Here is a 13,624-nt window from a genome sequence, read left to right on the forward strand (position 1 = left end):
GGCTGTGGGGGGTGTGAGGGTACGGGGTACGTGTCTGTTACAGAGGGACCTGGAAGAAGACAGCTCTGCGAACGGTGGGAGAACCTGGGCATCTGCGTGTGGGCCGGGACAGGTGGCAGAGAAGGGACAGGTGGCAGGTGGGGACGGAACCCGGGGCAGCGGGGGAAGGACACAGCTTCCTCTGAGACCAGGGGTCAGGGCTGCAGTCAGGTTGGGTGCAGGGTGAGGGCCCAGACCGGTGGTAGTTGAGGCAGGGGTGAGGCAGGGGAGCGGCGTTTGCCTCCCCCGGCGAGGACCAGCTGGCTCGGCCCCGGCGCGCCACGCTGCGCGGTCCCGTGCCGGTCGGGGGCGGCCTCAGCGCAGCAGTGGCCTTCCCGGGCCGTGTGGGCCCCCTCCCCCCTGCCGCAGCTCTGCCTCGCCACCCCTGCCGGGCCTCGCTGCCGCTCCCACGGCCAGGATGCCGACCCTGTCTTCAGTGCCGTTTACCTAAAAGTCGCTGTGTGTCTGCTTGCTCTCTGGACAGATGACAAGACGTTCCAATGTGAGATGTGTTTCAGATTCTTCTCCACCAACAGTAACCTTTCCAAGCACAAGAAGAAGCACGGGGACAAGAAGTTTGCTTGCGAGGTCTGCAACAAAATGTTCTACCGCAAGGACGTCATGCTCGACCACCAGAGGAGGCACCTGGAAGGTGAGTGCGGCCACCTGGGCGCGAGCTCCCGGAGCGGGTCAGCGGGGCCGGGGGGCGGGGCCGGCGCAGGTGGTGGCACGGCCTCTCGGGATGCGGTCTGGGGACGCCCCCGTCCGATGGAGTTCGACTCGGGCGCAGAGAGGTACCGGCGGGGCTTAACAGTGTCTTAGCAGGAACACCTGCAAACATCCCGAATGTTCCACGGTGGGGAAGAGTTAAGAAAACCGGACTCTTTATGGCATTGAAGGCTATCCAGTCCTTAAAAGTGTTTTTCCTGAGTCTTTTACTATCTTGAGAAAATGCTTTTGATATGACAGAAAGTAGGGGAAGAAACAGCATATGAAATTGGGTTTGGGGTATACTCTCAGCCTCTTGCAAGCAGCAGAATGTTCTGGGCAGATGCTGTGGGCGGGGCCATAAGTAATTTCTCCCTCATTCCTCACGCTGTCTGCGGGCCCGGATGGCCTATGTCGTCCGCAGCAGGGGTGCCGGGGAGCTTCCTGTCCACGTGGGAGGAAGACGGGGGTCAGTGGGCTTAGCAGCGGGCTGGGATGAGGGTGCAGCACGATGAGGGGCTGAAGTAGGATGGAAATGGGGGCGTGGCCGTGCAGGGCCAACAGGAGTCCCCAGTGGGAAGGCATCTGGGCCTCTTGTGTGTGCTGAGCGCCCCCGCCCGGACTTTCTTAAAGGAGCAGCTCAAACAGACCCTCTTTAAACGGGCATTTTCGTTGTGATCATCCTGATTATTCCCCTAAAAGCCACTTCTCCCTTGCTGACCAGCCCTCAGTAGGTTGGCACTTACTGACCAGAGCACCTTTTTTTATAAAAGTTTGAAAAGAATCATTTGAAAAGAATTACAGATGAAGCACAAGCTTGTTGAAAAAGAAAGCAGAGTTGCACGTGAAGTGTAACTGAGGCACCCATGTGTGCGTGTACGCATATCATGAGCCTTTTCCAAATAAGACGAGTCCCATCCTGTATGAGTTTTGCACCCCACTTTTCTGCCCAGCTGCTGTTCACGTGGCTTCAGGAAATCCACCACTTTTTTTCTCTGTGACCCATCGGGTGGTGCACTCGGGCCTCTCCAGCTACACCTGGTGCCCAGATGGCCCTGGGCAAGCCACTGTGCCTCAGTCTCCCCCCAGGCTGGTGGATGGCCGAGCCATCCCCTGCTGGTAGAGCCCCAAGCCCCATGTACCAGCTGCCGACGGTCCTGCCAGAATCAGTGTCTCCTGACGGGCAGGCACCTGGGCTACGTTTGACAACTTGATTTCACCACGTTTTACAGCCGACACATGAGTCAGATCGTTTTCTGCAGGAACGAACTGACGTGTCTCATGGTTTTCCCCTTTACGTTGGAGCACAGTCTCCATGACCGCTTCAGCTCTGGTGTGCTTTGTGCCGCTGCGAGCCTTTGGAGAAGGATGTATTTTCATGTCCCGTTGGCTGGGCGTTCTTAAGTCCGGCTCTGCATCCACTCTGTGAGATGCGGGAATGTTCCAGAACAGGTCAACTGTGTGGAAAGGGACTGAGAGTGAATTTATCTTTTATTGAAAGAGATTTCCTGTCTCCTGCAAACTTCTAAAAATCCGACTTGATCCCGGTTATGAACAGTTAGGTTTTAAAACCAGAAGGAGTTCATTGTCACTTGATTTTTCTCCCTGATCCTGATTGACCGATTTAATTTACAAGGACGAGTATTGGTATCTTTTTTAACAAAAAATGTCATCCCCAAGAATCCTACAAGAATCCTACCTTTGCCTTGAGCCCATGGATTGAATGAAACTCCCTTCTTCAGCATTAGCTCAGTGTAGCTCTCTGACGCCGTAAAACCCCAAAGCCCTGCTGCCCATGTATTTTCCAGGCTTCAGAGGCACGGACTGTGTCCTGTTCCCCGTGGGCACGCACGGCCGCTCTTTCCCTGGAGCCCGTAGGAGCAGAGGCTCGTGCAGCTGCGTCCCGTGCTGGGGGCGCTGCTCACGCACGCATGGTGCCGCCCAGGCAGCCAGGCTGGCTGAGCGGCGGGTGCCCGGCGCACGCCTGCCCCGGTGTACTCACTCTCTCGCTTGGGGGGCGGCCATTCCAGGAGTGCGGCGGGTCAAGAGAGAAGACCTGGACACCGGCGGCGAGAACCTGGTCCGCTATAAGAAGGAGCCCTCAGGATGCCCTGTGTGTGGCAAGGTAAGGCGCCGCGCTCCTTTCTGGAATCCGACCTGGGAGCCCCACCCTGCCCTGCAGTATCGCTCAGAGCTCTCCCCACGGAACGTCAAGGGAGGGGTCTCTTAGGGAGAGAACAGATGCTCGGGTCATCGGGAGCACCAGTGTCCACTCGTGTCACGCCCCGTCATTGTCCTCCGGTGCTGTTGAGACGCGTCTCCCGTGAACGAGCTGAGAAGTGCTTTCTCCTCCGCTGCTGGTTTTCCCTTTGCCGCGATTTCCCCCCGAGCCCCTCCCGGTGCTCGCCGTCTCCTCCGCAGCGTCCCTGACACGTGTCCTTTTGGTGGAGGACCAGAGTGCAGTGTGCGCAGGAGGTGGGGAGTCCCGGGCCTTCACCTTGTCTCATCAGAGCTGGCCCCTGCACTTCGGTGAGGGACAGCGCTGACCCGCCCCGGCCACGGGGCTCTGGGGCTCTTGGCTGCTTCCGGTGACTTCTTGTCTTTAACCCTGTCTGCCTTGAGAAGACAGGTGTTGGCTGAAACCTGCTGCCCCCGCCCCTCCCCGGGAGGCCTGCCGCCCCTACCTGGCCAGTCGTCCTCCCACCTAGCACCCCAGAGCCGTGGTCACAGGGTGGTTGGCCTCCAGTCCCCTGAAAATCTGGAAGAGAGATGTCCCATAAAAACACCAGCCTCCCATTCCTCGTGAGTCCTTTCCCTTCATTCATCTCTCGTGTTCTCCCCGTGGAGCACGTGGGGTCGGGCAGGCTGGAGGAGACCTGCTCTCTGGGTTATGTGGCCTCGGGACTGGCCATCCAGACGGACGCTGTCAGATCAGTGGGGCCCTGCAGGTGGTCTCTTGCTGTCTCGTCCTCGGAGCTCCGTGCCAGAGGGCACAGGGCCCCAGCATCCCAGCCCGGCTCCAGCAGACGAGTATGGGGCCACGCATGAGCCTCCACGCCCGTCGCACTAGACCAGCAACAGGAGACGGGGGAGTTGGCGTGAATTGTGCCTGAAACCCGGCGCCCAGACTAAGGGTCGCACTCTCCTTTGGTACCGACTCTCAGAAGATTGCAGCCATTTCTGTGATATACTGGCTTCTTGAAACGCCCTGTCCTAGTGAAATATTTAAGTGAGCAAATAAAATGGAGCCGGATCCCACTGGTAGTGGACACGAGAGGACAGCTGCTTCTCTGGGATAACGTAGGCTCATATTTAGATGATCGCTGGCTCACATTTCGCTCGTGACTCTGGCCCCGAGGTGGGCACCGGGCAGGCGTCCGGTGTTTCTCTGCCTGGTTATGGTTTGTCAGGTCCCGCCCCTCTGCCCGTAGGTGTTCTCCTGCAGAAGCAACATGAACAAGCACCTGCTGACCCATGGCGACAAGAAGTACACCTGTGAGATCTGCGGCCGCAAGTTCTTCCGTGTGGACGTGCTCAGGGATCACATCCATGTCCACTTCAAGGTGCCACCCAGCGCCGCCCTTGCCCAGGGAGCTCACGTGGAGGCGTGGCAGGCCCTCGCGCTCAGCACCCTAAAACACTTGTCCGCTTGGCCACATTGCGCCTCTTCCGATGGGCTCTTGTGACCCTCTGCCGCATCTCAGGCCCCAGCTGCAGGGCTCACATGACAGTTCTTCCATTCCGGGTGCTTCCTGGTGAGGATAGTGAGGAGGTGGGAGCGGGGTGGGTGGGCAGCGAGGATTCGGGGTCATTGTTAAGGGCAGAAGGGCCGATCCAGGGAGCAAAGGAGGAAATCCTAGGTGATGCCAAGGCCAGATGAAGATGGTGAGCATGTGCCCTGGAGATGCCCGTCCACCCACCCATGGCACAGTGTCTGTCCCTAGTAGTTCCGGCCCCGGGTGCGGGTTGGAGTTTCGCTGGGCAGGTGGGAATCAAAGGCAGGGGGGTGAGGCAGGAGTGTGGGAGGCCCCCCAGTGCAGGGGCTGAGCCACGTGGACAAAGCTGGGGTGGGGGAGGAAGAGCCCAAGAGCATCCGGGAGCCTCAGCCGGGGTTGGAGGGACTTAGACCTCAGCCCGCTGCCGCCGGAGCGACGGAAATGGGGGCTCGGAGACCTGCCACGGAAGGACGGTTTCCTGAGGATTAAATTAGACTCAGCGGAGGCAAAGGGCCTGGCCGCTGTGAGCGCCGCGGCGGCGTGGTGCCCGTCAGGTGCTGGTCCTCGGGCAGCTGGCCCTTCTTGAGTAAGGAACGGAACAGTAGGCCCTTGTGAAAACGTCCCCTCTGCTCCAGGAGGGATAGGGGAGAGACAGGATAGTGACCTTTCCAGAGGAGACTTGTCCACCCTCCTCAGAGTCCTAGGTTTTGTTTGAGAAGGAAGCTTGGCCGGCTGTGGTGCACCATCCTGGTGGCCTCCGCTGGGAAGTGGGCAGCGGCAAGGATGGTGGGCCACAGGTCCGCTGCGGCTGTCGGGGGGAGCAGCTAGGACGGGGAGCCAAGTCCCCCACAGGCAAGGCCTCCTCCGCTCCGCACCTGGCCACGGACCCACTGCAGGGCCCCCTCTCAGCTGCTCACCTGGGGCTTCTCCAGCCCGTGACGTGACTAGTGAAGTGTTTCTCGTGGTCTTTTTCAGAGAAGTAAGCGGAACTTTAGGGCGATCCTTGCCAGGCTACATGGAAAGAGGCCTTAGAGACGACCAGTCCCATCCCAGGGGGCAGACGCCACCATCACGGTCGGGGACACTAGTGTTCCCAAGTCCAGGCAGCCCCAGGCCAGGCTGCACCCCAGGGATGCAGGGCAGAGGCTTGCTCGGCTTGGCTGCCCCGGGCCGGGCAGAACTGTGTGAATGCAGGCAGGAGCCTGGCGCGGGCTTCCCGCCGGGATGTGGGGTGCACGCAGGGGCCCGGGGATCCCCAGGGGAGGCAGCAAGCAGGACCCGGGTGGGACTTGCGTGCGGTCTGCCTTCTCCGCGTGGGGCGGTCGTTACTGCTGGGGCGCGACTAAGCCGTCAACGCCGCGGCCACCCTGTGCCGCAGGACATCGCGCTGATGGACGACCACCAGAGGGAGGAGTTTATCGGCAAGATCGGCATCTCCTCGGAAGAGAACGACGACCACTCAGACACGAGTGCGGACTCGGAGCCTCACAAGTACAGCTGCAAACGGTGCCAGGTACGCGCCCGCGCCCGCGCCCCGCGCCCCGCTGTCGTCCCGCAGACGGGCCTGGGGGCGGCTCCGCGGGGTGGTGGGGCTGGTTCTCCGCCCCACCGCGGGCTCAGACTGGGGGCTGGCCTGCACGCGTCCCCTCGGCCCGACCCGGCGGGGGGAGCCGTGCTGCACATTTGCAGCGGCTGGCCGGGTGAGCGCTGGTCCCCGCGTGAGGCTTCAGTGCTCGGGACTAGGGAGCTCGCTCCGGGCGGGTTCGTGTTGTGCTTGAGTGTTGGCAGCTGCGCGCCCATCAGGGCCGGTGGGCGGGGGTGAGAGGGCGGAGGTCAGGTGGGTGGGGAGCGGGAGGGGCCCAGGTGCGGGCTGGTCTGGAGGGCAGGGCGGCAGGCGTCCGCCTCTGCACCCCCCACTCTGCACTTTCGAGGCGTCCCTTTCTGTCCGGCCGGGGCGCCTCCGTGCGCGGCGGGGCCGTCCTGCTGGACGACGGGAGGCCGGGTGCCGGGCGTGAACGCTGTGCCCGTTGGCAGCTCACCTTCGGCCGGGGGAAGGAGTACCTGAAGCACATCATGGAGGTGCACAAGGAGAAGGGCTACGGCTGTAGCATCTGCAACCGGCGCTTCGCCCTGAAGGCCACCTACCACGCGCACATGGTCATCCACCGCGAGAACCTGCCGGACCCCAACGTGCAGAAGTGAGGAGGCCTCCTAGGGCGGGGGGCTCCGGGGTCGGGCCTGATGCCACGGGGGGCGTGTTCCCTGTGGGGAGGCAGGTGCTCTGACGGGTGAGTCCATCTCCTCGGGGAGCCCCACGGCCGGGTCTAGAGGGAAGCATGCTCCCCTCGTTCATCCTGTCCGTCGTCGGTCCTGTCTCCCTCACCCTCCTGGCCTCACAGCACAAGTCGGCCGCATCACAATAGCAGTGTGATTCTCGGTCTGGCTGCAAAACCACCAGAAGCCCCTTTGCCCCACCATAGTTGGGCTCCAGGGATGCCAGCCCCGCGTCTGCTGTAGCCCGCAGTCGGTGCTGGGTTCAAGAGCGGCGAGGGGGCCGTCCCCGGTAGAGGCTGGAGTAGCGGCTTGGGCTGCCTGACACAGGGCCACTGGGCAGCCCTGACAATGAAGTGTACTGTCTCAGTTCCGGAGGCCGGGGCCCCTAGGTCGAGGGGTTGGCGGGGCTGGTTCCTTCCAGAGGGAGCAGCTGTTCTGGGCCTCCCTCCTTGGCGGGTAGACGCTGCCTTCCCCGTGTCCTCACATGGTCTTCCATCTGTGCACGTCCGTGTCCTAATTTCTCCTCCTCCTAAGGACACCCGTCATACTACCCTACCCACCCGATGACCTTGTGTCTCTCCTAACGACCTCTGTAAAGACCCTGTTTGCACATGCGGTCAGAGCGTCAGGACGGCGGCCTGTGGACTTTGAGGGGCACGGTTCAGCCCTGTCGGAAGTTAAAACCCTCGTGTGTCCACCTAGCCGCTCTCTTGCCTCCACTTTAAGGAGGAAAGGCTCGGGGTGCGTGTACCCTGTTGTGGCCAGGCCCGCCTGAGGCTCCCGTCCGCTCACAGGTACATCCACCCGTGTGAGATCTGTGGCCGCATCTTCAACAGCATCGGGAACTTGGAGCGGCACAAACTCATCCACACAGGTAGCACCCTGCCACGGGGAGTGGGAGGGGACCAGGTGGGGAGCGGGTGGGGAGCGGGAGGGGACCGGGTGTCTCCGTGCTCCCTGCTCCGGCAGTCACACGCTCCTCCTCCATGCCTTTCTCTGGCGTCTCCCGTCCTCGGGCCCTTGCCACCACTTCCGTCCCCAGCACGGCCCCCTGCCCCGTGGCCCGGGTCCTGGGGACCTTCCCACTGCCGAGGAGCCGGCGGTAAGCTCCCATGGAGGCCGGGGGGCGCGCCATGCCGCTGGGGGGGGGGAGCGTGCCATGTACCTGCCGCCACGCTTCTCCGTCACTGCTCTTGTGCTGGGACCGCGGACGTGGACCTGCGGGTGACATTCTGACGTGCTTGTTTAGGTGTGAAGAGTCACGCCTGCGAGCAGTGTGGGAAGTCCTTCGCCCGGAAGGATATGCTGAAGGAGCACATGCGCGTGCACGACAACATCCGGGAGTACCTGTGTGCCGAGTGCGGGAAAGGTGCGGGGGCGCGGGGCTGGGTGGGCGTGCGGCGGACGCAGGAAAGGTATGGGGGTGTGCGGCCTGGCGGGCATGGGGCCAGGCAGGCGCGGGAAAGGTGCAGGGGTACAGGGCCAGGTGGGCACGGGGCGGGGCGGGTGCAGGAAAGGTATGCGGGCACAGGGCTGGGTGGGCGTGGGGCGGGTGCAGGAAAGGCACGTGGGCACGGGGCTGGGCAGGCGTGGGGCCGTGCGGATGCGGGAAAGGTACAGGGGCACAGGGCCAGACGGGCACGGGCTGTCACCTGCGGGCGCAGCGGACACATGGGAGCCGAGGAGTGCCTGCCAGGCCGCTGGGGGGGAGCCCAGACTTGACTCACTTGTGTCACAGAGAAACAAGATGCAAGGGCAAGTGTTTAAATGAGAGGTTGCGGGAAAATAGGGTGGTCCACAAGGCAGAGGACGTGATGAGTTCAAGGCACAAATAAATCGTTTTTAAAGTGGGGAAGCAGCCCAGCCAAGGGTTGTCTGCAATACCAGATAATTCTAAGAACCGCTGTGTGTTCTGCACACATATGCAGAATGCCTGGCTCTTACCGCCTGCTGACTGGAACCAGGTACGCGTTAAACGGTGGTTTATTGTGACCAGTGATGACCATGGCCTTCATGGTAGGCAGGTGAAATTAGTTGAATAATAATAGACCTCTTAACAAAATATCTCACATCCGTAAGTAAAATGAGGAGGAAAAAAAAGTCATCTCAGTGGTAAATTTTTAACCCATTTCTGTTAAAACGAACCTGTGTAGAAGAGGGGGAACCCAGAGCTTCTCGGGCTGTCACCAGGGCAGCAGGACCATCCCCGTGCGGACACGGGGCACATCAGGGCTGTCGGCTTTGCTGTTAGATCTTTTTTAAAACTGTATATTTTTATGAAGTCTTTCTTTTTCCTTTACTTGGTTTTTTATATTAAACAAAAAGTGAAGAGAACAACCAGTGTCTCATCGTGCCACTCATTGGATAGCCCGTTAGCACGCGTAAAATAAGATGACATGTAAAAGCCTGGAAGAGTGACCCACAGGGAAAGCAAAACGTGACCCTTTCCCCTCCCCCGCCCTCGACCCCCATCTGTCTCCCCAGAGGTGACGGTTTCTTGTCCATCCCCCAAGTCTCTTTGTGCAAAGACAGCGTGCAGACTCCTTCACTGGAAAAGTAATGCAGGCGCCTAACCAAAAACAAATCTTTTTTTCTCATGGTAACGCAAGGTGGCACACAAGGTAAAGTTGTTGCTTCCACCTCAGACCTGTTACACTCTTCAAAAGAACCACTCTCACCATTCTGTAGGAACATTCTAGAGGTTTCTGTGCTTGTCTTAGTGATGTCCTGGCTCTCCCAGCCCCTTCCCCACTTGCGGGAGGGGATGGTGTTGAGCAGCACAGAGATGGGGAGGGTCAGAGGTAGACCTGGTAGGGATGTCCCCCTACCGCCCCGGGGGGTCAGACAGAAGCCATACCTGGGTTCCCTGGCAGGACAGGGGCAGCTGCCCAGGGAGGGCATGATGTCAGAACCACGTCTTACAATGTTATGTAGCTGGTCATATTAGAAGTATGTTTAATATTTAGCTTCGTGATTTTTTCCATGAATTCTGAATTGTCTCATAAATGCTCGTGTTAGTACTTGGGCTAACACGTTATTTCACACACACTAAATTATTGGTGTGGTCATTTTGCTTTCAGATTACAGTCATTACCACGTACAAGCAAATGCTTGTGTTTATCTGGGTTTTTTATTTTCCCGTATTTTGCTTTTTATGTACTTGGAAATTCATCTTAGAGAGTTTTCATGTCAGAATAGGTAGAATTGCCTTAATTTAGCTCTCAAAACCGTGGTAGGGTTCTATCCTGCAGAGTCCTGTAACCAGACCCTTTTACTTCTGTATCGAGGGCTTTTTCGTGTGTGGTCTTTTCATTACAAGCAATGTTGCAGGAAACACCCTCGCGTACTGTTACTTCACATTTTTTCCTAGACATCCTAGGCCTGACTGGGATTTACTCAGGGGCGAAACTGTTCGGAGTGACGTGAGTCCCGGCCCCAGCAGCAGTTTCGGTGAGGAGCAGGATGGGGCAGGATACCCAGGAAAATACCTTGTTCAGAATCACTCGGCGCGCCGTGAAGTACCTGGGACAGGCCCTGGGGAGGCAGTGTGTGGCCTGCATGAGGAAAGCCACCGTGCATTTAAAGATGTAAAGAGGGCCGGCCCCGGTCCAGGCTTGGGAATTCTACTCGTTAAAAACAGTTGCTGGCCCAGAGTAAATTGCAAATGTGATGCAGAGTGAATCCAAGTCCCAACAGAGAGAGGCTTAAAATTTCCACTGTGTGGCAGTCCTGTGTATTTTAAAGCTGTTCTCAGATCTTTCTTTAAAATGGAAAGAGAAGCATGGTTTGTCACCAACACAGGCTGCGATGGGGGGTCAGAATGGGGAGGTGAACTTTGTTGTGCCTTTCCTTCTGTGCATTTTCTTTTTATGACCATGTGTCATTTTGTGACATAGAATCCGTTCATTTTAGATGCATGTGGGAGAGGGGTGCAGCTGTGGGACAAGACAACAGGGACTGGTTCTCTTCCACGCATCTCCTCTGCCATGGTCCCAACAGGGCCAGAGCCAAGATGCCACTGTGCCCGGCTCAGCCTGGGGACAGCCGGTGCTGGTGAAGGGAAGGAGGCAGGCAGACTCGTGGACTTGGGGTGAGAGTGTACATTGGTACAGTTGGGATGGGCTGTTGGGCGCTGTTAGCGGCAGTTAGAAATGTGGCTTATTTTTGGTACAAAGATCTATATGCAGCTTAAACATAACGTAGCCCGGTTTGTGACAGAGAACAGCGTGAAACCCTGAGCGACTCCTTCTGTTGGCCTCAGGGCCCTTGCACTGGCTCTTCCCTTCACCAGGAATGCCGTTTTCCCAAGTAGCTCTCGGCCCCTCCCACACTCCTTCCGGATCACTGTTTAGATGCGTCCTCTGAGGGGACCCCCTTCCATCCCACAGGATGAGCCAGCTTCTGGGCCACTTCCATTCCTTCCATTCCTGTCCCTGCTTTATCCTGCTTCTCTTCATCCCTTCCCACGTGGCACTTGCCCTTTGTTTGGCCCCCTCCCTGTGTAGCTTGGCACACAGCCCAGCCTCTGGCACCTGGAGCAGACTGGTCCCATGGCAGGCACTGGCGTGGCGGGTGTTTCTTAATGGACAGATACCAGCTGGGAGTGGTACTTCGTGCTGAGAGCAGCCTGGTGGTAGGTTTGTACCAGCCGGGCCAGATGTTGAGGCGAGTATCAAATGGCAGCACAGACAGGGGGGACTGCACTGGGGAGGGGCCATTCTGCATGACCGAATGCGCTCAGCAGTGTCCCCGGGTGCCCGTGTGACCTGGCAGGGCTGCTGAGCGCCATCCTCGGGGCTGACCTCTGATCACCGGTAGCTTTTTCACTGAGTGTGTGGGATTTTTTTGATCAAAAAGTTAAAAATAATTTTTTAAGGGGAAAACACTCTTCTGAAGTCAGCACTGGGCCCACCCATGTCTTCCCATCCTGTAGCCTTGGAAGCCTTTTCTGGTGGCCGGTCACTTCAGAGACTTCTCCTTCTGCTGGCTCAGGCAAGGCTGTTCTCATGGCTTCTCACAGCATAGCCAGGCCCAGGATTTCATGCAGCCATGGGGTTCATGCAGGCCTAGTTCAGCCAGGCCTGGGGTTCAGGCAGCCCTGGGGTTCATGCAGGCCTAGTTCAGCCAGGCCTGGGCTTCACGCAAGCTTAGTTCAGCCAGGTCTGGGTTCCTGCATGCTTGGGGTTGAGCCAGGCCCAGGTTCATGCAGGCCTGGGGATCAAGTAGGCCTGTTTCAACCAGGCCCAGGGTTCCTGCAGGCCAGGTTCAGCCAGGTCTGGGGTTCATGCAGGCTCAGGCTTCCTGTAGGCCCGGCTCAGCCAGGCCTGGGGTTCATGCAGCCCTGGGGTTCATGCAGGCTCAGGGTTCCTGCAGGCCTGAGTTCGGCCAGGCCTGGGTTTAGTAGGGGCCAGAGCTGGCTAAGACCCTCCTCCACATTCACCAGGATGGGGAGTTTTCCAGGTAACCTGGTGGGGACTCTGTTCAGCACTACAGTTCTTTGGCTGCTGTTACCGAGGGCAGTACTAGCCGTGGTCTGTGTCTGCCCCGCTCCGGGCCCCTCCAGGAGGTCACTTTCTGTGTGGTTCTGCGTTAGCTGTCCACTGTCTCTTGGCTGGTTCAGTTTGTGGCCTGCAGGATGGGACCCATTCTGCTTTGTGTGTGTGAGCCACCACCCACCTGCTCTGCAGTGCCCCTCGCCCACCCCGCAACCCTGTTAGCCCTTCCCACGCAGCATTGCCCACCTAGTGGGCATCCTGTACTGGGACCCCCCCTGCCGCTGACCCCCGGCCCGTATTGGGACCCCCGCCACTGACTCACACTCTGTACAGGGAGCCTCCCTCCCACTCCGCTGATCCCCATCCTGTACCAGGACCCCCGCCGCTAATTCACACTCTGTACAGGGAGCCTCCCTCCCGCTCCGCTGACCCCCACCCTGTACCGGGACCCCCGCCGCTGACCCCCGCCCCATACCTGGGTCGTCCCTTCTCCACTGGCCCAAGTTCGTGAGGCTGTAGTTTATTTCACGTCCTTTAGCAAAGGTACATTTCCTTAAAGGCAGATTGGAGGTCCACGCCTGCGCCACGCAGCACCCAGCATCCGGAGGACTTACTCCTCATCTCAGTGTGCCCGCCGTCTGGAGCCCCAGCAGCTCAGGCAGGCGGCCCCCTCTCAGCAGATGACTCGGCTGTGTGTCACAGTGGTCACATCCGCCCCTGTCGTTCCAAGCACTGACCCTCAGGTCTGGGCAGGCCCCTGACAAGGTGAGCTGTCTAGACATGGACAGTAAACCCCTAAGGTCCTCTGAGGGCATAAGTGCCCATCTTGCCACTGGTGGAGGGGGCCCTCTAGGAGATTCACCCCCATGCCCTGACCTCCCCCCGTTCTCTTGTTCTGCACCCACCAAGACCTGTGCCTGCCCGAGCGTCCAGGTCACGGCCCCTGTGGGGGGTTGAGGCACCGGGTGGGGGCGCTGTGGGTACTGTGGGGGGGTGATCTAGGTATGGGGGCGCTGTGGGTATGGTGGGGGGGTGTCCTGGCCCAGGGTAGGGGATCAGGCACTGTTGCAGGTCTGGGTCGTGGGCACTTTGGGGGTGTTAGGGTGCAGGCACTGAGGTGGGTGTCCTTGGGTCCAGGCACCATGGGGGTTCCTGGATGCAGGTATTGTGGGTGTATTGGGGTGCAAGCACTGTGGAGTGTCCCGGGTGCAGGCGCCATTGGGGTATTGGGGTGCAGGCACATCGGAGGGTCCTAGATGCAGGACGTATTGGGGTAGGGGTACGATGGAGTATTGGGGTGCAGACACCATGGAGGTGTGTGGGGTGCTGGCACCGTGGGGTATTGGGTGTGGGCACCGGGGGGGTGTGCGGGGCGCGGGCACCGGGGGGGTG

The 13,624-nt window shown here is 59.4% G+C and overlaps 1 protein-coding gene across 1 annotated transcript in view; it reads left to right on the forward strand.

Annotated features, from left to right (window-relative positions):
- Positions 1-13,624, forward strand: part of PRDM15 (PR/SET domain 15) — a 46,476-nt gene that overhangs the window by 25,067 nt on the left and 7,785 nt on the right. Inside the window, exons 12-18 of the mRNA XM_044913374.1 lie at positions 524-691; positions 2,778-2,872; positions 4,179-4,310; positions 5,842-5,976; positions 6,498-6,661; positions 7,532-7,611; positions 7,987-8,106. Of these exons, the coding sequence (XP_044769309.1) occupies positions 524-691; positions 2,778-2,872; positions 4,179-4,310; positions 5,842-5,976; positions 6,498-6,661; positions 7,532-7,611; positions 7,987-8,106 (894 nt within the window). The remainder of the gene's footprint in view (positions 1-523; positions 692-2,777; positions 2,873-4,178; positions 4,311-5,841; positions 5,977-6,497; positions 6,662-7,531; positions 7,612-7,986; positions 8,107-13,624) is intronic.

The sequence above is a fragment of the Neomonachus schauinslandi genome, chromosome 1 (assembly GCF_002201575.2).
Source record: "Neomonachus schauinslandi chromosome 1, ASM220157v2, whole genome shotgun sequence".
In the NCBI taxonomy this organism is placed as follows: domain Eukaryota; kingdom Metazoa; phylum Chordata; class Mammalia; order Carnivora; family Phocidae; genus Neomonachus; species Neomonachus schauinslandi.